The sequence below is a fragment of the Hyla sarda genome, chromosome 5 (genome assembly GCF_029499605.1).
Source record: "Hyla sarda isolate aHylSar1 chromosome 5, aHylSar1.hap1, whole genome shotgun sequence".
In the NCBI taxonomy this organism is placed as follows: Eukaryota; Metazoa; Chordata; class Amphibia; order Anura; family Hylidae; genus Hyla; species Hyla sarda.
The window spans coordinates 99,045,643-99,071,231 of NC_079193.1; the positions used below are offsets into that span (position 1 = coordinate 99,045,643).

General features: G+C 44.8%; 1 protein-coding gene across 3 annotated transcripts in view; it reads left to right on the top strand.

Annotated features, from left to right (window-relative positions):
• The first annotated feature begins 3,172 nt into the window (after positions 1-3,172).
• NR1D2 (nuclear receptor subfamily 1 group D member 2) overlaps positions 3,173-25,589 on the top strand; it is a 34,974-nt gene continuing 12,557 nt past the window's right edge. Inside the window, exons 1-7 of one of the 3 annotated variants that reach the window (XM_056519978.1) lie at positions 3,173-3,746; positions 15,400-15,717; positions 16,669-16,757; positions 19,183-19,327; positions 21,777-22,438; positions 23,227-23,412; positions 23,626-23,836. In XM_056519978.1, the coding sequence (XP_056375953.1) occupies positions 3,731-3,746; positions 15,400-15,717; positions 16,669-16,757; positions 19,183-19,327; positions 21,777-22,438; positions 23,227-23,412; positions 23,626-23,836 (1,627 nt within the window). In that variant the 5' untranslated portion in view covers positions 3,173-3,730. Of the gene's footprint in view, positions 3,747-4,019; positions 4,742-15,399; positions 15,718-16,668; positions 16,758-19,182; positions 19,328-21,776; positions 22,439-23,226; positions 23,413-23,625; positions 23,837-25,589 lie in introns of those variants that run through there. The other 2 variants (XM_056519977.1, XM_056519979.1) reach the window with 2 other exon arrangements.

Consider the following 25,589-nt stretch of genomic DNA (forward strand, 5'->3'; position numbering starts at 1 on the left):
AGATTTTTGGGTAAAATGACAGACGTCATTACAAAGTAGAATTGCGGGTGGAAAAAATAAGCCATCATATGGATTTTTAGGTGAAAAATTTAAAGAGTTATGATTTTTTAAAGGTAAGGAGGAAAAAACGAAAATGCAAATACGGAAAAACCCCGGGTCCTTAAGGGGTTAATAAAGTTTGTGTGTTTCTTTTTTTTCTCTATTTTAATTTTTTTTTAGGTAGTACTATTACTCCGAGCATGGAACAGACTGTTCCATGATGGGAGTAGTAGTACCTGTACTAATAGACATATTGCCCAGGCTGTCAGTCGTGATAATATAATATAGCAGAGATGTGGAGCGGCTCTATACAACGCTCGAATCTCTGCACTATACTCCAGCCAGTGATGTGAATAGAACATCACTCATTCATATTTTCCGCCCAGAGTGATGATTGGCCAGATGGTGGCAGCCAATCACAGCTCTCAGAGGCAAATATGAGTGAGTGGCAGAGTGAGTGGCCGGCCGGAGTGTAGTGCAGTGCAGAGATGCGAGCGCTGTATACAGCCGCTCCATCACTGCAATAGACAGGACGATCACAGTGGATGTCAGGAGTGATCACCCGCTGTGATCTGTTCTTACCTGCAGGTACTACTACTTCCAAAATGGAGCACACTCTGCTCTATGCTGGGAGCTGTAGTACTTGCATTAACCCCTTAAGGACCGGGGGTTTTTCCGTTTTTGCATTTTCGTTTTTTGCTCTTTGCCTTTAAAAAATCATAACTCTTTCAATTTTGCACCTAAAAATCCATATGATGGCTTATTGTTTGCGCCACCAACTCTACTTTGTAATGACGTCAGTCATTTTGCCCAAAAATCTACGGTGAAACGGGAAAAAAAATCATTGTGCGACAAAATTGAAAAAAAAACGCTGTTTTTTAACTTTTGGGGGCTTCCGTTTCTACGTAGTACATTTTTCGGTAAAAATGACACCTGATATTTATTCTGTAGGTCCATACGATTAAAATGATACCTTACTTATATAGGTTTGATTTTGTCGGACTTCTGGAAAAAATCATAACTACATGCAGGAAAATTAATACGTTTAAAATTGTCATCTTCTGACCCCTATAACTTTTTTATTTTTCGGTGTATGAGGCGGTATGAGGGCTCATTTTTTGCGCCGTGATCTGAAGTTTTTAACGGTACCGTTTTTGCATTGATAGGACTTATTGATCGCTTTTTATTCATTTTTAAATGATATAAAAAGTGACCAAAAATGCACTATTTTGGACTTTGGAATTTGTTTGCGCGCACGCCATTGACCGATTAATGATATATTTTTATAATTCGGACATTTCCGCACGCGGTGATACCATATATGTTTATTTTTATTTACACTGTGTTTTTTTTTTATTGGAAAAGGGGGGTGATTCAAACTTTTAATAGGGGAGGAGTTAAATGATCTTTATTCACTTTTTTTTTTGCAGTGTTATAGGTCCCATAGGGACCTATAACACTGCACACACTGATCTCCTATGCTGATCACTGGTTTCTCATAAGAAACCAGTGATCAACGATTCTGACGCATGACTGCTCATGCCTGGATCTCAGGCACTGAGCAGTCATTCGGCGATCGGACAGCGAGGAGGCAGGAAGGGGCCCTCCCGCTGTCCTGTCAGCTGTTCGGGATGCCGCGATTAGCTGCGGCTATCCCGAACAGCCCGACTGAGCTAGCCGGGAACTTTCATTTTTAGCCGAGCGGCTCAGCTCTGAGCGCGCGGCTAAAGGGTTAATAGCTCGCGGCGCCGCGATCGGCGCTGCGCGCTATTAGAGGCGGGTCCCGGCTTCACTATGACGCCGGGCCCGCCGTGATATGATGCGGGGTTACTGTGTAACCCCGCGTTATATCAGAAGAGCAGGACCAAGGACGTACCGGTACATCCTTGGTCCTTAAGGGGTTAATAGACAGATCGCAGCGAGTGTACCTTCTGACACCCACTGCGATCTGTCTATTAATGCAGGTACTACAGCTCCCAGCCTTGAGCAGTGTGCGCTCCATGTTGGGAGTAGTAGTACTTACAGTTAAGGAAAGATCACAGCGGATGTCACTACTGACGCACGCTGTGATCCTCCTGTATAATGTATAGAGGCGGACGCTCTTCTATGGTCCCCTGCACTTCCGTATATATACACATATTCCTATTTCCCACAGACAGTTGTGATTGGCTGGAAACATCTGGCCAATCACAGCTCTGTGGGAAATATGAATATGTGTATATATACCTGAGTGCAGGGGACCATAGAAGAGCGGCCGCCGTATCTATACATTATACAGGAGGATTGCAATGGGCGATCTATTAGTACATGTACAACAACTCCCATCATGGAAAAGTGTGTTCCATGCTGGGAGTAGTAGTACTACCTAAAAAAATGTAAAAAATTAAGAAAAAAAAGTGAAAAACATACACACACTACATTTTTAGGTCCCCGCCCGCCTACATAAATTGATCCAGGTTTTAAAAATTAATAAAAATTTAGTTATAAAAAAAGATACATTTCGTTAAATAAATTTTTTTCCTTCACTACTGTGTCTTTTTTTTTTTTTAATGGTACCCTACAAAATTTTATTAAAAAAGGTATCTCCATCACTTTTTTGGATCGCTAAAGTCCAAAAAAAGAATAAAAACCGCCTGCAAAAACGTTAAAAAAAGTTAAAACCTGCATATCGTCTTTCTTGGCGTTTTTTCACTCCCATAGACTTCTATGGATGAAAAATGCCACGATTTTGACTAAAAAAAAAAAAATAAAATTTTTAATAAAAATAAAATCGCCAGTGGCTCAACATACTGCGATTTTGGAAAACCGCCAAGGAGCTGAAAACCGCCCAAAAAAAAAGAGTGAAAAAACGCCAAAAGGATAAAAAAAAAACGCCAAAGTGAAAAAAGCCAAGTGGAATAAGATTTTTGCCATTTGTCATTGATTTACAGCTAACATTTGGCCGCAGCGTTTTTTTTTTTGGCCGAAAAAAGCAGAATTGGCGTTTTTTTTTTGGCATCCCCCCCCCCCTCCAAAAAAAAAAAACAAGTACAAACTTAGCCTTAGTGTGGGTGAACAGGCTGCCAGTTTTCCTTTAAGGGGTTAATCTAGCTTCTCCTATGTAAAGTTCTTGCTCCGGCTGTTTAATCTAGAATCCTAAGCTCTTGTACATTAGAAACGTGTATGAAGAAGAAAACAAGAAGAAGTCACAAAGCAGGACACGGTGCCCACGGTAGGACTCACACAGCATGCCATGCCATTGGATGGGGGCATCGCACCTGTTAGCCTATTTCCAGCAGACATGTGTTAGGACCTGCTGTCTGGAGCTCTGCCCACCCCAGAGGAGGAGCTGCTGGCACCATGTTCTGCAATGGGTAATTCATGTCAAGCCCAGAGATCCGCCCCTGGAGAAGGCTGTGGCATAGGAAAGAGCAAAAATAGTCCCACCACTTATAGGAACCTGGGGAAGGGAAGGCTGCAGAGAGCCAGGGCAGTGGGATCCAGACCCCCAAGTCACACCTGTCTACACCGGATTGTATGGACACCAGCAAGACGGAGGGCATCACTGGCACCCAACCTTCCCGCCCAACATGGATCTGCTGGCAGAATGAGTAGCTGAAGACAGGAGGGAGAGAAGGAGGACACCGGCCCAGGGGAGCCCCCACCTGCACAAAGCACAGTACAACCGCTAAGCCACAGTTCACACTACACCATGGAGGGTAACGCAGGTAAGTCTCCTATATGCTCTGGGAAGGAAGGAGTTAACAGACCCTCCTAGTGATGATATCTATAACAGCGTTTCCAACCAGCGGGCCTTTCAAAACTACAACTCCCAGCATGCCCGGACAGCCGAAGGCTGTCCGGGCATGCTGGGAGTTGTAGTTTTGAAACAGCTGGAGACCCACAGGTTGGAAAACTTTGCTTTAACACAGATAGGAAAGTAATATATAGTGAGGAGATTTAGTGTGCTGCAGTACTGCACTCCTGCTGTGGTCACACTACAAGTCCCAGCGTGCTCTCTGAGAATTGGGTAATGGTCGCAGCATTGGTGTCGAGGTACGGTAAAAAAAAAAAAAAAGACACGAAAGTGGGTTATAGGGAGGAGGGGACGACCGCCAGCGTCTGCAGCCAGGATCCTGTCAGCCAGCGCATTCACATGGACTGGCCGCCCGAGCCATGTGCGAGCTGTGTTTACGTTCTGCCCAGCGCGGCTTTTGATTGGACGCCGGCTGCCGTGACGTAGTGATTACATAATGAGACAGGGCACCGAGCGCCTCTCCACGTGAGGCTCCCGCAGGGGGACGCGCTGCCGTGACCTACTTTCTGGAACACGTGGACTCCAGCCGCGAAGCCTCCAGCCAATCAGCAGGTGGACTGAACGACTGAAGCCCCGCCCCTTGATGCCGCATTCAGGACGGTTCTAGCAGCGCGCTAATTGGCCAGAGGCTGGGATACGGCGGACGGGACGTGCGGGCACACGTGTAACGGGAGCCACGGGCAGGAGAGCGGCATGAGTCAGGCCTTGTGACTGCGGCGCCTCAGGCCACTGGAGGATTAACCGTGTTGTGTAACTGGTGTACAGCTAGCCTCCAGTGCTGTGCCCCGTGTACTCTACGTCATCATACACGTCACTTATGATGTCACTCCATTGGGAGATTAATGTTCATTTAAAGCCTATAGTTTATAATGTGGAAAGTAATGCACTCTTGTGTCATTTATTTATGTATGTATTCATTTATTTATTTAATCCATGTGAGTGTTTATAAATTTTTTTTTATTTTATTTTATTTTTTTTTTCTCCTTTTTCAAAGACCCATTTTTTCATCCACAGAGCCAATTTTATTTATTTTTTATTTTTGGAGGAACATTTTTATTTTGTTAGGCTTCTTTCACACTACAAAATGACTCAGTTTTAAAGATCCGTACAAAGTTCAGTCTGAAAATCAGCTGAAAACGGCAGTTACGAAATCCTATACGGCCGATAGAAAATCCCATTATAGTCTATGGGATTTTTCTAATAGCCGGTTTAACCCGTTATTAATAATGGACGTTATTTTGTGACGGAAGATAGTAATGGGAGAAATAGTTCATGTGGGACAAAATTAAAAAAATAAGCGCCATTTTGTACATTTTGGGGGCTGCCGTTTCCACGCAGAGCACTTTTCAGTGAAAATGACACCTTATCTTTATTCTGTGAAGTCTAGTTTTTATTGGTACCATTTCTGTTATGATTGGACTTTTTTTTTTATTGCTTTTTATTAAAAAAAATGTTAAGGATATACAGTGACCAAAAATATGCAATTTTGGACTTTGGTATGGTTTTATGTATACACCATTGACCATATGGTTAAAGTAACGTTATATTTTTATAGTTCGGACATTTAAGCACATAGTGATACCACACATGTTTTTTTTTTTTAGTTTTTTAAAAGAAAACCACAATTTTGGTTTTTACGCAGTACACTTTATGGTAAAAACAACATGTTTTATTTAGTCTGTAGGTCAGTGCGATTAAAACAATACCAAAACCACCCCCATTAAAGGGTTAATGGCAGACCACAGAGGGGTCCGGCCATTGGCAGTGAATTTTGGTGGCTGATGGCAGCTGGGACCTTCAGTCTACGAAGCAAGCTCAGCCACATGATGCACTAGACTTGGTTCACTAAGTACCAAGGCATCATGATGTGGTCTCTCTACTATATGTGATGTAGTTCTGTGTTGAGGGGGAAAAAAAACTCAGTTGTGCTGTAGTTAGTCATTTCTTGCGTAATCTTGGGTATCTATTTAAAGCAGGGGTCTCGGACTCAAATTATCTGGGGGCCACTGGAGGTAGCAGCTGGGTGATGTTGGGCCGCATGCGCCCCTTACATATAATGCCCCCATCATGTGCCCCTCATCATCCACCAGCAACCCCCCCCCATTCCCCCTACCCCCGTGTGGTAATAGCATGAGCTGACATGATGGGGGTGCTACTTCTTGGGGTTCCCCACATTAGGTAGGCAGCAGGTTCCCCACATTAGGTAGGTAGTAGCAGGTTCCCCGCATTAGGCGGTAACAGCAGGTTCCCCGCATTAGGCGGTAGCAGGTTCCCCACATTAGGTAGGCAGCAGGTTCCCCACATTAGGTAGGTAGTAACAGTTTCCCCACATTAAGTAGGTAGTAGCAGGTTCCCCACATTAGGCGGTAGCAGGTTCCCCGCATTAGGCGGTAGCAGGTTCCCCACATTAGGTAGGCAGCAGGTTCCCCACATTAGATAAGCAGCAGGTTTCCCTCATTAGGTAGGTAGTAGCAGTTTCCCCACATTAGGTAGGTAGTAGCAGGTTCCCTGCATTAGGTGGCTGCAGGTTCCCCGCATTAGGTGGCTGCAGGTTCCCCACATTAGGCAGTAGCAGGTTCCCCACATTAGGTAGCATTGTCGTCGTCGTACCGACTCTCACACACACAAACACAGACAGACAGACACACACACATAGACACACTTACCTGTCCTGCACTTCTCCTCTCCCACACCGGCCTGACGAGTGACATCACTGACGTCCTCCTGTGCGGGTCTGTTGAGGGAAGTCCTCCTGTGCGGGTCTGTTGAGGAAACGTCCTCCTGTGCGGGTCTGTTGAGGGACGTCCTCCTGTGCGGGTCTGTTGAGGGACGTCCTCCTGTGCGGGTCTGTTGAGGGGCGTCCTCCTGTGCGGGTCTGAGGAGGGCGGGGTAAGTTAAGCCTTCCGGCATTTAGCGCTGGTTTCCCGGGACGGGAGTTTGAGACCCCTGATTTAAAGGGTGTTCCCACCTAGGTAAAAGATGGCTCCTGGTCCCCTCTGACCGCACCTGCCAGAGGCGGTCAGTAAGCATTTATTTGGCACATATGGTCTAGTGCAGTGGTCTTCAACCTGCGGACTTCCAGATGTTGCAAAACTACAACTCCCAGCATGCCCGGACAGCCGTTGGCTGTCCGGGCATGCTGGGAGTTGTAGTTTTGCAACATCTGGAGGTCCGCAGGTTGAAGACCACTGGTCTAGTGTATTGGGAAAACCCCTTTTAAAAGGGGTACTCCGTCCCTAGACATCTTATCCCCTATGCAAAGGATAGGGGATAAGATGTCTGATCGTGGGGGTCCTGTCGCTGGGACCCCTGCGATTTCTGTGCAGTACCCGACATTCGTTTAGAAGACTTGGAGTGGGCAGAAGGGGTCATGAAGTCACTGTCACGCCCCGTGTGACGCCACGCCTCCTCAATGCAAGTATATTGGAGGGATGTGGTGGCTGCCCCCTCCCATAGACTTGCATTGAAGGGGCATGACATGATGTCACGAGGGGCGTGGCAGTGACGTCACAACCCCCGCCGCCTGCTGCAAGGGTTCGGAACAAAATGTTCAAAGCGCTGGGGCAGTGGAGTACCCTTTTAGGGTTACATTCACACATATCCATTGAGTAGCAAAATCCAGTATGGAGAATTTGATGCAAAATTTGCACATTTGACCTTACCCTAAGTGATTATAACCTTTCCTTGCCTTATAAATCTGGTGACATCGTATGTTTTGTGATCAATCAATGTCAAATATAAAATATTCATCACTGGGGCATTGTTCCACATAACCTTAGATATTTCCGGTCTAAGATATTTTTTGTTCTGTAACTCCCGGTGAAGTATTAACAAAAAGGAAGTTATACCAATCTCCCACAATTCGATGCCGCTTTGAAGTTGCCAATCCCCCACTACTCTCCTCTTACTTTTTCCAATGACATTTGGTACTGCTAGTGAGGGGGCTGTTCTGGGTATGTTCATTTTTTGTTTCACGTAGCCAATGTGAAGGCATACCAAGAGGACGGCTGTTGATCAGTTGTCATCCACAGAGACCGAGCAGAAAGCGGGAGAGAAATAGGACGGCACATACAGCATTTCCAAACACTTCCCGTGAATCTAGTACAAATGCGGCCACCAACAAACAGCATCAGCTGCAGAATATATTTGCTTGTTGTTTGGCCAAGCCTTGTGGCAGGAAGAATGGTACCTTCAGTTACAACCTACCACATTATAATCCTCTTGGTAGATTGGGGGAGGGGTCTTTTGGTATTAAGTACTATCTTTTATCCAATACTACTACGTGTACGCTACTTCTAGGTGTTTTCAGGAAGTGGCATATTTGCGGTAATCTACAAAGACTGAATGAGGTTATGAATATGCCGGATGGAGGACGAAGCGGGCTTGAAATCAGCATGCAGTTGGAGCTCAGGATAGCCCCATGTGCACCAAGCCTGCTAATTAGCTTAATGGCGGAACAGACCCACAGAGAGTCGAATGGCCAGTATCATTTTCATCAGTGACTCTAACAAAACAGGGTTAGTGTGGGTGATATTGATGATAGATTCTCTTTAAAGGGTTACTCCGGCTGTCAAGTCTCCTCCCATAGACATGAATGGAGGGGGCATGGAGTGACGTAACGTCTCCGGGCCACAGAAACCCAGCATTCTAGACATACTGTTAAGAATGCCGGTTGCGACACAGCTGCTGCACCGAGATCGCAGGGGTCCCAGCAGTGGGACTGCCGTGATCAGACATCTTATCCCCTATCCAAGCAGATGTCAGTGGGCGGAGTACCCTTTAATCCCTTAATGACAATGGACATAAATGTAAATCATGGTGGGGTACTTAACGCACCATGACCTACATTTACGCTCCGCCATTTCTGCGAGCACCGGATCGGTGCTCGCGGCAGGTATCGGCTGCTATCAGCATCCAGGTATGTGCTGGTAATGGCAGACATCCACGATCGCACGGATGTCTGCCGTTAAACCGTCAGATGCCGTGTACAATACAGATCACGGCATCTGCTGCGGGGATCCGATAATCCATAATGGCGGACGGAGGTCCCCTCACCTGCCTCCGTCCATCTCCAGGGGTCTTCTGCTCTGCAAATTGTAAAAAATCACACTTGACCATAGGGTAGATTTCTTAATGCTCTATCTTTAGAATTTCGTTTCATGATACAAAAAGAGATCCACAGACCTCCATAATCTAGTTTATAAATGAATACAAAAGTAACATCACCTAAAGTGCTCACTAGACACGTTTGACAGTCCTCATTCAGCAGCCGGAGTAGCTTCACCCTTTCTCGGGCATCCTGTTGCTGATATTCCTTCCTCTCACAAGGTGGGTAGACAGGTGGGTAGTTGCCGGACACTTCCGACGTTTCGGAGGACTCGCCCCCTTTCTCAAGTGACCCTATCGTGCTCCCTCCACCATTTACATATTAATTCACATCTAGCATGAACTCAATTCTGAAACGAGAGATTATGTATTAAAACCAAAGCACATAGCGCTTAGAAATTAAAAACATATTATATGAATTCCTTTTGCAGCAATATAAAGATGTTAGTTCACAGGAATACTGAAAAGTTACAGATTTCATTCAGCTCATCTGGTTTCAATCCAAAAGACCTCTTTGTAGCAGTCTCCTTTTTATACTCTCTTCTGAACTCCCTTGCACTTCTTCAATTACCATCCAACGTAATTCACTGACTTGGTGTCCAAAGTCAGTAAAATGTTTAGCCACACCTAGTGCACTATAAGGTTCAGTCATTTTTTCTATAAGGTCTTCTACTCTGGTCTGAGATTGAGGAGACCAGAGCAGAAGATAGCTGATAACACTGATCAGTGCTATGCCCTCTGCATAGCACTGAACAGTATTAACAATCAAGTGATTGCTAAAAATAGTCCCCCTATGGGGACTATTAAAATGTAAAAAAAAAAGAAAAAGTATAGAAAATGTAAAAAATTAGAAAAATCCCCTCCCCCAATAAAAATGTAAATCATCTGTTTTTCCCACTTTACCCCCAAAAAGCGTAAAACAAAAAACAAAAACATATTTGGTATTGCCGCATGCGTAAAAGTCTGAATTATCAAAATATAGCAAGCGCTACTTCTGGCTCTTGTGGCGTCCTGAGCTGTCACTGTGCGCCGGGCCACTGACGGTGGCGTCACGTTGAGGACGTCACTCATCATTGCTCAGCGCACAGCAACAGCGCAGGACACCGCAGGAGCCAGAAGTAGCGCGGACCCCAGGAACAGGTAATTATAAAACTGGGGATGGGGGAGGCAATGGGGCACTGGTGGCGGTCTCTGGCAGCGGTGGTGGTTGGACTCAGGACCCCAGGACAGGCAGGGGGAGAGAAGCGGGAGGCGGCGGTGTTCACTGGCAGCATCAGTGGTTGGACTCAGGACAGGCAGGGGGAGAGAAGGGGTGGCGGCGGCTGTCTCTGGCAGCGGCGGTGGTTGGACTCAGGACCCCAGGACATGCAGGGGGAGAGAAGCGGGCGGCGGTGGGCTCTGGCCTCGCAAAAGCCGCTGCAGTTCATTGATTTAAAGCGCCCGCAGAAACAGTTTATCAGGGTATACCCGCATATACACACGCACCCTTATTTTACCAAGGATATTTTTTGGGGGGGGGGAATTAAAATGCACGGAATATCAGTATAAGTTATCGGCTATAAGCCTGAAAGTTCACAGGTTATCGGTGTCGGCTCTAAAAAATCTATATCAGTCGATCCCTAGTCCTTAAGGGGTTAAGGTAATTTAATGGTTCTTTGGACAGTTCTGAAACCACCAAGAATCCATTTTTGTTTCGGGGGGTCTTAGTTCCTTAGCTCCTAGTTGAGCAGTTGGTCAGTATTACAATTCCTAGAATACATTTCTCTCAGCTCTTCACAGCGCTCCGACCCTACCTACTCCCCTTCCTCATTCCTGCCAACTCCCTGTACAGAGCTGTTGCAGGAAATCTAATTTCACTGCAAACTATCACACAGTGAGGTTGCAGTACCTGCTTTATTCATACCCTGTTTGCTACTCTGTCTGTAGCACACCTCATTCTTCCCTCGCTACACCCGACTTCACGGTTTAGCTAGGTAGCTCTCGCATCATGTAGTGAAGATGTTTGTTAGCATATTCATCAAGGGGGCAGAATATTGATGAGGCAGGATTGCTGGGCAAGCTGGTTCCCCGTCTCCATTGCATGCTGGAGCTCAATAGCCATGCATAGATAAAAGTCAGAACACAGGACATTAATAAATGTGATCCCTCTTTTAAAGCTATTCACCAGCACTATAACCCAGTATACTGGTTTTAGTCTGGGTGTCTTAGATGTCAGATTGTCTTTAAACTAGGGATCGACAATATCAGGTTTTTTTTAGGGCCGATACCGATACTCTGTGTAGGTTAGGGCCTATAGCCGATAACTTATACCGATATTTCGGTATTTCGCTATTTCGCTATTTATCCCCCCCGGCGACACCACTGCAGATCATTGATTTAAAGCGGGTGCTTTAAATCAATGAACTCCAGCGGCTTTTGTGGTGCCAGAGACCGCCGCTGCCACCCGCCTCTCTCCCCTGCCTGTCCTGGGGTCCTGAGTCCTATCACCGCCACCACGAACAGTGTCTTTGAGCAGATTGTTGAGGCCCTGTGGTGGAAAGAGTCACACTTGTTGGCTGTTTCCTAACTTTGGTACCAAGACATTGAACAGAAGATCCCACAGCGGCAGACCATGTGTGGTTAATCTGAGAGGTGAGTGTTAAGTAGAACATTTGGCTAACGTGTTCTCAGTAGAGAGGTGGGGTAAGCTGCTGCCAGACCCTTTTGGTATCAGCTTGCCTCTCCAAGAACAAAAGGATCGGGCAGTTAAAATACATCATGCCTGATCTATCTCTCCCCTCTCATCTGTTGAGACCCCCATACATATTACAGTAGACAGTAAGCTTTTCTAAAACTTTTCTAATGTGTACGGGGGCCTCTACTCTGATGTGTGAAACATGATCAGTATCAGAAGAAATGTCTGTATATCAGTAATGTATCATGCATGCATTTTACATCTGAAGATTGCTATGTGTGTGTTTGGCTTTAGTTTTTAGTCTCAAGGTCTGGTGCTCTATATTGGTTGTATGGAGTATATGTCTAGGGTACAGGAATGAGAGAGAATGATGAGCAGATGGTATGTTTTTTAGTGTTGGGGAGACGGTCACACATTTCTATAGAAAATAGATTTTCGATATTTATTACATACTATGCTATGGGAAGAAATCACGTGTTCAGCCACTTTGATCCCACTTAAAAGAGACACATGGACAATCTTAACTAAACATGTGTTTTTAGTATGGGGAGGAAATGTGACTTTCCAAGCGACATTATGTAACCGTATGAGCAGGACTAAGGGAGAAAGCATATCCTGCTTTATTATAGGTACAATGACATAGGATACTCAGTACATTACTCTGTAATGTAGATAATACAGCAATGAATGCCAGACCTATTCTGTGCCTATAAGGTTTTTTAATGACTCTGTGATGGCAATGGTTTTGTAAAGCAATTTATTATGCCTCATTGTCTTTGAATTTTAGTGATTACATTTTTAAAGAGAACCTGTGAGTCCGTGATATGTTAGCTTTGCATGAAAGGTTTTAAAGAACACCATTCTGCCAGGAGAGAGTGGCATCTGTTGGGCATATTACTTTTAGAACAGTACCTTTATTTAGAAATATAATCATATAGATGTATCTGTGCCTAACTCCTCTAGAGAAGGCGAAGTAAAGCAATCGGGTCTCATGGGCTAACATGTAAACCCTATTGCACAAATACAGGGAAGACTGAATCCTTATTAAACCCATCTGACTGGACATCTCCCTTACAATAGTGTTACACTAAAAGGGATTGTTTCAATCAGACCTAACAGGCTTATGGATGCCAAATATGGGGTTCCCTACCCAGGACCCCTCTTTATGAGCCATGAAGTACTGCTCTGGTGAGTCTTGTTGTTTATATATGATATATATACCTATATATCAGGGGAAATGTCAGGCCACACCTTCCCCTGGCAAAATCAGTTATTTGCCTGTAAGCAGACCCAGCAGTGTCATATCTGGGGCTATTTCTGATGATACAGAGGCAGGCTCCCTCAATACAGTGAGCACTTGCATTTTGGAGAAATGCTAGTTTAAAGGGAATCTGTCATCTGCAGTTTATCTTCCATACTACTGACACTGTTAGATAGCTGTTAGGATAAGGAGACTTATGGCACTTTTTATTGTGCTTCCAGAAATTGTGCCAAGTGTGAAAGAGGCGTTACCAAACCCCTGAAGTGTTGAGGGAGGAAAATCCTCCTCCCTCTCCTTTATATCTCTGCTTGATTGACAGTGAGCTGGAAGCCAAGCCCTGTTTCCAAATACTTGAGCACAATTTGTATGCACAGCCCTAGAAGGAGATGTGGAAACAGGGTTCAGCGCTGGAAGCTGAGCCTTGACTTTCAGTCAAGCAGAGATTGGAGGAGAAGCGAAGAAGCGTTCCTTTTCTTAGCACTTCACAGCTTTGGGAACGCTTCTTTGACACGTGGCACCAGAGATTAAAATAATTTTTCTATGTTATGGAAGCACAGACACATATATATACAGTACAGACCAAAAGTTTGGACACACCTTCTCATTCAAAGTTTTCTTTATTTTCATGACTATGAAAATTGTAGATTCACAATGAAGGCATCAAAACTATGAATTAACACATGTGGAATTATATACATAACAAAAGAGTGTGAAACAACTCAAAATATGTCATATTCTAGGTTCTTCAAAGTAGCCACCTTTTGCAACTTTGGCATTCTCTTGTTGAGCTTCAAGAGGTAGTCACCTGAAATGGTTTTCACTTCACAGGTGTGCTGTTGTGGAGGAGGAGGTGAGATGGTGTGGAGGTGCTTTGCTGGTGACACTGTTGGGGATTTATTCAAAATTGAAGGCATATTGAACCAGCATGGCTACCACAGCATCTTGCAGCAGCATGCTATTCCATCCGGTTTGTGTTTAGTTGGACCATCATTTATTTTTCAACAGGACAATGACCCCAAATACACCTCCAGGCTGTGTAAGGGCTATTTGACCAAGAAGGAAAGTGATGGGGTGCTGCGCCAGATGACCTGGCCTCCACTGTCACCGAACCTGAACCCAATCGAGATGGTTTGGGGTGAGCAGGACCGCAGAGTGAAGACAAAAAGGGCAACAAGTGCTAAGCATCTCTGGGAACTCCTTCAAGACTGTTGGAAGACCATTTCAGGTGACTACCTCTTGAAGCTCATCAAGAGAATGCCAAGAGTGTGCAAAGCAGTAATCAAAGCAAAAGGTGGCTAGAACCTAGAATATGACATATTTTCACACTTTTTTTGTTATGTATATAATTCCACATGTGTTAATTCATAGTTTTGATGCCTTCAGTGTGAATCTACAATTTTCATAGTCATGAAAATAAAGAAAACTCTGAATGAGAAGGTGTGCCCAAACTTTTGGTCTGTACTGTATGTATGTATGTGTATGTATATATATATATATATATATATATATATATATATACCGTATTTATCGGCGTATAACACGCACTTTTTAGGCTAAAATTTTTAGCCTAAAGTCTGTGTGCGTGTTATACGCCGATACACCCCCAGGAAAGGCAGGGGGAGAGAGGCCGTCGCTGCCCGCTTCTCTCCCCCTGCCTTTCCTGGGGTCTAAAGCGCTGCTGTCGGCCCTTTTCACCCCCTGGTCATCGGCGCTGCTGCCCGTTCTGTCCCCCTGACTATCGGTGCCGGCGCCGACAGCCAGGGGGAGAGAAGGGGCAGCGGCACCCATTGCCGGCGCCACTGCCCCGTTGCCTCCCCCCATCCCCGGTGGAATAATTACCTGAGTCGGGTCCGCGCTGCTCCAGGCCTCCGTCGTGCGTCCCCGGCGTCATTGCTATGCGCTGAACGGCGCGGCGCATGACGTCAGAGCGCCGCGCCGTGCATAGCAACGACGCTGGGGACGCACGACGGAGGCCTGGAGCAGCGCGGACCCGACTCAGGTAATTATGCCACCGGGGATGGGGGGAGGCAACGGGGCAGCGGCGCCGGCAATGGGTGCCGCTGCCCCTTCTCTCCCCCTGGCTGTCGGCACCGCTTCTCTCTCCCTGGCTATCGGCGCCGGCACCGATAGTCAGGGGGACAGAACGGGCAGCGGCGCCGATAACCAGGGGGTGAAAAGGGCCGACAGCAGCGCTCTAGACCCCAGGAAAGGCAGGGGGAGAGAAGCGGGCAGCGACGGCCTCTCTCCCCCTGCCTTTCCTGGGGGTATATTGGGGTATACACGCGCACACACGCACCCTCATTTTATCATGGATATTTGGGTAAAAAACTTTTTTTACCCAAATATCCTTGGTAAAATGAGGGTGCGTGTTATAGGCCGGTGCGTGGTATACCCCGATAAATACGGTATATATAATATTTTTTTAAAATTTTTTTAAAAAATTTTTTTTTTAATGGTACACCGGAAATCCTATTCACGATTGTGTGACATTTTTACTAACTGGCCACGTCTTTTCTTGTCTAGGTGGTGTCATTGCATACATCAGCTCCTCAAGCTCAGCCTCCAGCCCTTCCTCCTGCCACAGTGATAGCTCCAATAGTAGCTTCCAGTCTTCATCCTCCTCTCTTCCATCCTCCCCCAGTAGCTCTGTTTCTGAGGGCAGCAGTGGTGGAAGCAGTGGTGGGAGCAGCGGGAATGGTACCAGCAGAAGTGACCTTTCAAGTGGGGCACCCACCACCACAGATGACTCTCAGAAGAACCAGCAGGTGGACACACTGTGCATAAAAACAACCTATACTAGTGCAGCAATCTTATCCAAAGGACATGGCGGAGTCCCCACTAGTAAGAGATTCATCATTTTTGCTTTTGTTAATCTTCTATAAAAGCCATTGGTTATGGGGCTAGATTTAAAACTGTAAAGAGGTTGCATCAGATTAAAAAGCATAGCTCTTTTCCTAAAAAACTGTGCTACATTCAAGTAAATTTGGCTGACTAGAAATACAGAACAGAGCCCATGGACACGAATGGTGTTATTCATGGAGAAAAGCAGCCTTTGTTATTTTCATACAGCCCCATTTCAAAAAGACCTAGCAATCATTTTAAAGATATTGGTGGAGATTTATCAAAACCTGTGTGGAGAAAATAGTGGTGCAGTTGCCCATAGCGACCATTCAGATTGCTTCTTTTATTTTTCACAGGCCTCTTCAAAAACGAAAGAAGCAATCTCATTGGTTGCTATGGGCAACTGCACCAGTCTGAAAACATTTGCTGACATGTCAATGAGATGGTGGTGTACATATAGTAAATGAGAGATTTATAAAGCTCAGGGTCTCAGCTGCCCAAAGAAGTCTATGAAGAGGGATGAAAGAGAGACATATAGACACACATTGCTGTGTTAGTAAGTGTCTGAGCGACTGAGAAGAATCTCTTTTTGTCTGTGTGTGCTGTGTTTGGGAGAAATCATAGCAGCTAGTCTCCACGCCACACTGAGCTGAGCTCAAGGAAAACTAAGCATTAGGGCAGTGTTTCCCAACCGGGATGCCTCCAGATGTTGCAAAACTACAATTCCCAGCGTTTGGCAGTCCAGGCATTCTGGGAATTGAAGTTTTGCAACACCTGGAGGCACTCTGGTTGGGAAACACTGAATTAGTGATACAACTGCTGAAAAATCAAGATGCAAGTTACATAATGGTCAGTTATAGGACTCCCTCTCATGTACCCACGCATGTGGCCATTCTACACAATCCTTTGAAACAATAGTTAGTGTTAATGATAATATTTTGATCTTTTTAGAATTCAGTGGAATGATACTTCTTTGTAAAGTGTGCGGAGATGTAGCCTCTGGATTTCACTATGGCGTCCATGCTTGTGAAGGCTGTAAGGTAAGTGCCATTATTTCTACTGTAGTAAATGTGTACATGGTCCATATTGTTTGACCATATTGTCCATAGTGTTGCACTTCAGCAGCTCAGTCCCGCCTCATTGACATTTCAGCCTAAAATAAAAACCTTATTTTATGACCTTGGCATATGCCCTCAGCTTTAGAAAAGGTAATGTTCATGTTATTGCACCATTATGTGTTAGAACATGTCTGCAACTCATAGGTGGAGATTTATCAAAACCTGTGGAGCGACAAGTTGCTGAGTTGCCCATAACAATCAGATCGCTTCTTTAATTTTTCAAAGGCCTTGTCAAAAATGAAAGAAGCGATCTGATTGGTTGCCATGGGCTACTGGGCAACTTTTCCTTTAGACAGGTTTTGATAAATCTCCCCCATAGCGTCCATATGGGCCGACAGATTCACTTTAAAGGCACGTTCACAGATTTGATGCACAGGATTTTCTGCTGCAGATTTGATGCACAGGATTTTCTTCTGCAGATTTGAATGCACAACTTCTAATCGGCAGTTACAAATCCTGCGCATCAAATCTGCGCAGGATCCAGTATGTGTGAACGTATCCTAAATTGGTGCTGGAATACACCTCTCTTCCTCTGGATGTTCCATGGCTACTAACTGACACAATAGGGGACATTTATCAAAGTCAGTGTAGGTGCACCGATGTTATACGCAGGTTTTGATGATGTAGTTGGAGTGACCATGCAACAAATTTATTTAAAGGAAATCTGTCATCAGAATAACCCGCACTAAACCTGTTACACAGGCTTGTAGTGCGGGTGCGGGTGATCCTGATTAAAACGCTTCTTACCTGGTTAAAAATGGTTCAGCTGTTCTTCAGATATCTATATCTTTAGTTTTCTGAAATATCAAGTAGAAGTGAAAGGCACTAGGCACTGCAAGCTGTTAGTGTAGTCATGGACATCTAGGGTAAGTCTTGCTAGCTTCTGTGTGGGGTGCGACTTCTTAAGCAAACAATCATAAATATGAACTATGTCAGATAGATTCGAGAAATGCACTCACCACACCTAGAGGTTTGCTGTGTAACGCTGGTCTCTTTATTGTAGTCCCGGCTTGATACGGTATACAACTTCAGCTGCTAGACAAGGATACAGCGGGGAGGACGGGAGGGAGTGCAGGGGAGGAATAGCAGACTGCTACTCCTCCCCTGCACTCCCTCCCGTCCTCCCCGCTGTATCCTTGTCTATCTTTCGTTTTCTGTTATTCCCTGGCTTGGGACTCAGTGGGAGGTCTTATCATCTCGGACTCAGCTATACGTCATTCTAGCTGGACGGAGCGGCCGCCCGGCTCATGAATATTCATGAACTTATCCTCGTAGTCTAACTCCTTTTTCTAGGTCTGGTGGGGAGGGCCACGCATGCGCCGCGTTCCGTACACCCGGAAGCGGCGTTCTCCCCCCGGCTTCACTCGAGCTGCGGCCCACCAGACCTAGAAAAAGGAGTTAGACTACGAGGATAAGTTCAGGAATATTCATGAGCCGGGCAGCCGCTCCGCCCGGCTAGAATGACGTATAGCCGAGTACGAGATGATAAGACCTCCCACTGAGTCCCAAGCCAGGGAATAACAGAAAACTAAAGATATAGATATCTGAAGAACAGCTGGACGCCCCTGGCATCTTATCCCCTATCCAAAGGATAGGGGATAAGATGTTAGATCGCCGCGGTCCCGCTGCTGGGGACCCCGGGGATCGCCGCTGCGGCACCCCGCCATCATTACTGCACAGAGCGAGTTCGCTCTGTGCGTAATGACGGGTGATACAGGGGCCGGAGCAGCGTGACGTCATGGCTCCGCCCCTCATGACATCACGGCCCGTCCCCTTAATGCAAGTCTATGGCAGGGGCGTGACGACCGCCACACCCCCTCCCATAGACTTGTATTGACGGGGGCGGACCGTGACATCACGAGGGGCGGAGCCTTGACGTAACGATGCTCCGGCCCCTGTATTGCCCGTCATTACGTGCAGAGCGAACTCGCTCTGCACAGTAATGATAGCGGGGTGCTGCAGCAGCGATCATCGGGGTCCCCAGCAGCGGGACCGCAGCGACCTAACATTTTATCCCCTATCCTTTGGATAGGGGATAAGATGTCTACGGGCGGCGTACCCCTTTAATGGTGCTGGACATGTTATACATATGGTGCTAGTACACATTTTTTTGAAATTTCACTTCAGAAACCACTTTGTTTAACCCCCTTCTCTGCGATTTTTCTGCAACTTTTTCACCCATGCAACTTTTCTGAAACTTTTTTTTTTCCAGCAAAGTTGCAACAAATTTACACAAAAAAAAGGTCCCCATACACTTAATTTATAAAATATAGGCCTTTGTCAATGCATGCCAGGGGGTTATGGTACCTTCATTTTGACTCTAATATAGGGATTATGTTCTTTTTAGGGTTTTTTCCGAAGAAGCATTCAACAAAACATCCAGTACAAAAAGTGCCTCAAGAATGAGAGCTGTTCTATCATGAGGATGAACCGAAATCGCTGCCAGCAATGCCGTTTCAAGAAGTGTTTGTCTGTCGGCATGTCAAGAGATGGTACGTAACTATCTGGGGTTAAAAAAAAGTAATGAGAGCATCCAGTCTTCTCCTTTAATATTGTCATGTACCTGGTTATTATCAAACCCTCTCCCCATAGCAGGGATGGCCTTAGACTGCATGGCACTCTATGCATAATTGCCCTTTGGTACCCCCACACTATTTATCCTTGTGAAGCTCCCAGCATATACCCCTGATGGAAGGCTCTGATGTAAAGGTATAACTAGACAAGGCTGAGCCTGATACAAACTCTTGAATGGAACCTGAGCACAAACATTTACAAACTCCATGTGAAAGTTTAGGCAAGGAAACCTTTTTCTGCCAATAGAAAAAAATACAGCAGCACACTGATAGCTTTAGGATATATGTATAATATGTAACTACTATAGAGAAATGGAGGTTCTTATCATACTATTTTGCCAAATAATATTCTATGTTGTTTTTTTTACTCATTACTGCCAAGTCATATTAAAAAAAAATTCAACTAGGCCACCAAATGTTCCCTTACACTTTATGGTCTATTCTTATATACAGTATCCTGCGCATATTTAATGCACAGGATTTGAAGCTGCAGATTTTATTCTGCAGAGTTCAATCTAAACTAGCTTTAAATCTGAAGCTTCAAATCCTGTGCATCAAATATACGAAGGATAATGTATGTGTGAATGCACCCTTCAAGGTTCAATCATCAGCTCTCATATCAGGCATAAAAAATGTGTGTGCCAGACAGGGCTCCACAGAGAACATCCTATGGCTGTATGACATCAGGACAGGGTAGTGCTCCCTCAATCCTTTTCAGCTAGTGAGTGGGGCATTTAAAGGGTTATCACCTTTCCTTACTCCCCAGCGCTCCGCTTCTTCTTCAAAGTAGTCTTGGAATTATGTAGTTAATCAGACATTATATTTAAAGGAGAAGTATCATGTAAGAAAACTTATCCCCTATCCGAAGGATAGGGGAAAAGTTTCAGATCGCTGGGGTTCCAAGCGCTGGGGCCCCTCCATGATCCCCTGTTTGGAGCCCCGGCTCTCCTTCACAGCGGCGTGTCACGACCCCCGCCCGAAGCGGGGTCCGCCACGGCCCCTCCATATAGCTCTATGGGAAAGCCATCGGCAATCTTTGGCTCTCCCATAGAACTATATAGAGGGGGTGTGGCGGCCCCCGCTTTGGGCAGGGGGCGTGACGCGCCGCTATGAATGAGAGCCGGGGCTGCAAATAGGACATTGCGGGGTGCCCCAGCCCGACCCCCCCCACAATCTAAAACTTATCCTTTGGATATCCTTTGGATAGGGGATAAGTTCTCTTACATGATGCTTCTTCTTTAAAGCATATCTGTTGTCAACAAAAACTTTTTATATAATGTAGATAATACCATTATATGTATATTTGTAATATGCATTGGTTAAAAAATATGTATATTTTTGTCCCTGCAGCTATTGCCTGTGTGTCTCTATGATGAGTCCAGATAGAGGAAGTGAGGGTGGACAAGCGGGGCTCTGTGCACTTAGGACAAGCAGAGCTCTGCACACTGAGGGCAAGCAGGGCTCTGTATACTGAGGACAAGCAGGGCTCTGCACAGTAAGGACAAGCAGGGCTCTGTGCAGTGAGGACAAGCAGAGCTCTGTATACTGAGGACAAGCAGGGCTCTGCACACTGAGGACAAGCAGGGCTCTGCACACTGAGGACAAGCAGGGCTCTGCGCAGTGAGGACAAGCAGAGCTCTGCATACTGAGGACAAGCGGGGCTCTGCACACTGAGGACAAGCGGGGCTCTGCACACTGAGGACAAGCAGGGCTCTGCACACTGAGGACAAGCAGAGCTCTGCACACTGAGGACAAGCGGGGCTCTGCACACTGAGGACAAGCGGGGCTCTGCACACTGAGGTCAAGCAGAGCTCTGTACACTGAGGACAAGCAGGGCTCTATACTCTGAGGACAAGCAGGGCTCTGTGCAGTGAGGACAAGCAGGGCTCTGTGCAGTGAGGACAAGCAGGGCTCTGTACACTGAGGACAAGCAGAGCTCTGTATACTTAGGACAAGCAGGGCTCTGTATACTGAGCACAAGCAGGGCTCTGTGCAGTGAGGACAAGTAGGGCTCTGTATTCTGAGGACAAGCAGGGCTCTGCACACTGAGGACAAGCAGAGCTCTGTATACTGAGGACAAGCAGGGCTCTGTGCAGTGAGGCTCTGAGACCTGCTATGGGCTCACACATGAGGATGATTGACAAGCCAGGAGCCTGCACGGAGCCCTGTCTTGTATTTGGACTCCTCACAGAGACACATGCAATAGCTGCAGAGACCTAAAAAATATACACATTTTTTTAACTAATGTATATTACAAATATACATATGTTATTATCTACATTATATAAAAAGTTTTTGTTGATGATAGGTACACTTTAAGTAAAGGTGTCTCTCTCCCGTTTTCATTTTTTATGTTCTTTCTTGACAGCCGTTCGTTTTGGTCGCATTCCAAAACGTGAAAAGCAAAGAATGCTGATGGAAATGCAGACTGCCATGAAGACTATGATGAACAGTCAGTTTGGTAGCTCAAGACACCAAGAAGCACTGCCAGATTATCAAGCTTCACCTTCACTTTTGCCACCTATGCCCCTCCCTGTTCAAGAAAACGTAGAAGCCAATGGTCTAAAGTACCCAGATAAAAAAAACACTCCGCCTGCACCTTCTTCTCTTCCTCCATCGTCAGACGTTAGCAAAGAAGATGTTATTGGTACGGTAACTAGGGCTCATAGAGAAACCTTTATGTATAACCAGGAACATTCTGAAATCAAAACTGAAGCAAGCCACCAGATTGAAGAAAGAATGAATAACCTGAAACACATGACCACGAGCAACAATGGCCTCCTTAATAATGGTCTCAGCACTGCTCGCTGTCCTGCTAGTGAAAGCCAGAATTGTATAAATGAACAGCATCGAGGCAAAAACACTATGGGTTATTCTAATGTCCATGCTTTTGGTTACTCCAATGAACACAATATAAACATTTCAAATGGTTTTTCCCACAAAGGATGCAGTAAAGGAGCCATGTTTGATATATCTCAGGCTGACCAAATGAATGGCTACACATGCAACATTGGAAGAAGAATGCATCTGGTACAGATTTTATTACTTCTTATATTTTATTACTATAAAAGTCAATTTTTTCCTAATCTGTGTGAGTCCAGACAGGCTGAACTCAATTCCTCATGGTTAGATTTTCAGAATAGCTTTTCTTAAAGTGTACCTGTTGCTTTAAAAAACTCTTGACATGTCCTAGAACTATGTCAAGAGTTTTGATTAGTCATTAGATTGTGCAGGAAGAAAAGTGCAGCAGACCAAGACACTCCTATAGACTTACATTATAAGCTTGTCCCGCTTAACACACTCTTCTCCTAGGTAGTTCTGGCTATCGGTCGTGGTCTGAACTCTTAGACCCTGACCAATCATAACTTTTGACATGTCTCTACAACATTTCAAATTTTCACAGTGCCTATTTAATGATTCCCATGAAACAGATAATAGTATGCACCATCATTTCCTTTTAGATAAGAGATGCTCATGGACCCATAGGTATAGCATTTTTTAAAAGTCAAACCAACATGACGTTCCATGCATCCTTATTTTGGCTGTGCAACCATCTCATTGTGTGTCTGGATAAACTGTGCAAGTAGTCAGCACTTAATTCACAGCCCTAAATTTGTTATTGGCTTCCAAGGGCCAAAAGGATTGATGTGCATGTAATAAACAAAACAATTTGAATTGACTTTTAAAGAATTAAAGATCTGATTACATTTTAACAAAGCTAGGGAATCCTTTGTCATTGTTTCGTAACTTTTGTTAATATGTTAATGGAACCATGCAGTGGATTCCCAATAACGTCTTTGCTTGTTTACATCTTGCAGGTCTGTCCAATGAGCATGTCTCCATTTATGGACCCAAATAAATCAGGACCTCAGATCTGGGAAGAGTTCTCTATGAGTTTCACCCCCGCTGTAAAAGAAGTTGTAGAATTTGCTAAGCGTATTCCAGGATTTAAAGACCTTTCCCAGTATGATCAGGTCAACTTGCTGAAGGCTGGAACATTTGAGGTTAGCATTTGATTGATTTGATCACATTCTATGGAGAACCAAGTAATAAGTTTGTACTAGGGCTTAAAATAAATACATTTATGTTGAGAGAGCATGTGTGTTAATCCACTGCAAGTCCCCAAGATACTGTGAGATATGAAACTTACGCTATGTAAATTTTTTTTGATCAAACCCTTCAACCATTTGTTACCATCTTTTCTTTTGTTTTGCCAGGTATTGATGGTACGGTTTGCGTCATTGTTTGACGCAAAGGAGCGTACTGTAACCTTTCTTAGTGGGAAGAAGTACAGTGTGGATGAGCTACGCTCTATGGGAGCTGGGGAGCTTCTGAACTCTGTTTTTGAATTCAGTGAGAAGCTTAGTGCTCTACAGCTTAGTGAGGAGGAGATGAGTTTGTTTACAGCAGTTGTCCTCGTCTCTGCTGGTAAGAACAGAAGAATACTTTCTTTTTTCTCCCTTACATTGCTTGTCCTCTCCTAACATATCTTATGATCCACAATCCTGCTCACTGAGTATTTATCACAAATGCAGTGTTGTTGACTATATCACAAAATCTTTAAAGATGTGGCAGTCTTTTAGGAGCCAAATTGGCTTTGAAATAATTGCTTATAGAGGCATCTTAGAATTCTTGCTGGCTGTTTTGTCCCATTCACAGTGAATTCCGTCAGAAGAACTGCCTGACAGGTCCTTATTTTTCCTCTCTTGATCAAACGTCTAAGCTGATGTATGATCTATGTCAACTTTCATGTGGTCATAAATTACTTTTAGGGTACGGTCCCAAGTAGCGTATACGCAACGTAGTTTGCTGCATATCTGCTGCGTGTTTTTCTACCCATTAAGATCAATGGGTAGCAAAATCAGCTGCAGAAAAAATGCTGTGTATACGCTACATCGGACCGTACCCTTAGAGTTTGTTCAGCAGAGGGGAGGTAAGGGCTAGAAACATCTCTCTGAGGTGTCTTTCTGAAGGGATTTCATTCTGTGTGTGCCATATGTAACAACAAGGAGCCTGCAGAAGAGAGACTAAGCAAAATGTTTACAATGCATTCGGAAAGTTTTTAGTCCTTTTCACTTTTTTCACATTTTGTTATGTTGCAGCCTTGTGCTAAAATTTAAAAAATGTTTTCCCCATTATTTTGCATTTTATACCCCTTAATTTCAAAATGAATACAGAATTTTAGAAATCTTTGCTATTTTCTTGAAAGAAAAACTAAAAGATTGCACTGACATAAGTATTCAGACCCTTTACTCAGTACTTAGTTGAAGCACCTTTGGCAATGATTACAGTCTCCAGTCTTATTTGGTATGATGCCACAATGTTTGCACACCTGGATTTGTTTTTTTTACCATTCTTCTCTGCAGATCCTTTTAAAGGGGTACTTTGGTAGAAAACTTTTTTTTAAACAGGTGCCAGAAAGTTAAACAGATTTGTAAACTACTTCTATTAAAAATCTTATTCCTTATAGTCCTTATCAGCTGCTGTATGCTCCAGAGGAAGTTTTGAAGTTCTTTTCTGTCAAGCCACAGTGCTCTCTGCTGACACCTCTGTCTATGTCAGGAACTGTCCGGAGCAGGAGAGGTTTGCTATGGGGATTTGCTTGTACTCTGGACAGTTCCTGACATTGACAGAGGTGTCAGCAAAGAGCACTGTGGTCAGACTGAAAAGAACATCTCAACTTCCTCTTTAGCATACAACAGCTGATAGGTACTGGAAGGATTGGGTTCAAGTCATGGCTCTGTCTGGGCCACTCAGTTATATTCACAGAGTTGTTCCTAAGCCACTCATGGGTTGTCTTGGCTGTTTGCTTAGGGTCATTGTCTTGTTAGAAAGGGACCCTTTGTCCCAGTCTGAGGTCCAGAGCTTTGGATCAGGTTTTCATTAAAAAATTATCTGCACTTTACTCCATTGTATCTTTTTAAATCATGTCCAATCAACTGAATTTACCACAGTTGACTCCTATCAGGGTGTATAAACATATTTAAGATGATCAAGTGAAATGGGAGGCCCCAGAGCTAAATTTCGAGTGTCATAGTGTGGGGAGGGGTGTGATGAAGGGCAGATGTTATGAACCCTTAGTATTTGTGATGCCAGGGTGTGGTTATCCTCTACACCACCCAAGGTATGACCGCTGGTTCCTGGGCCAGGCGCAGGGCAAATAATCACTCCGATGCAAGGT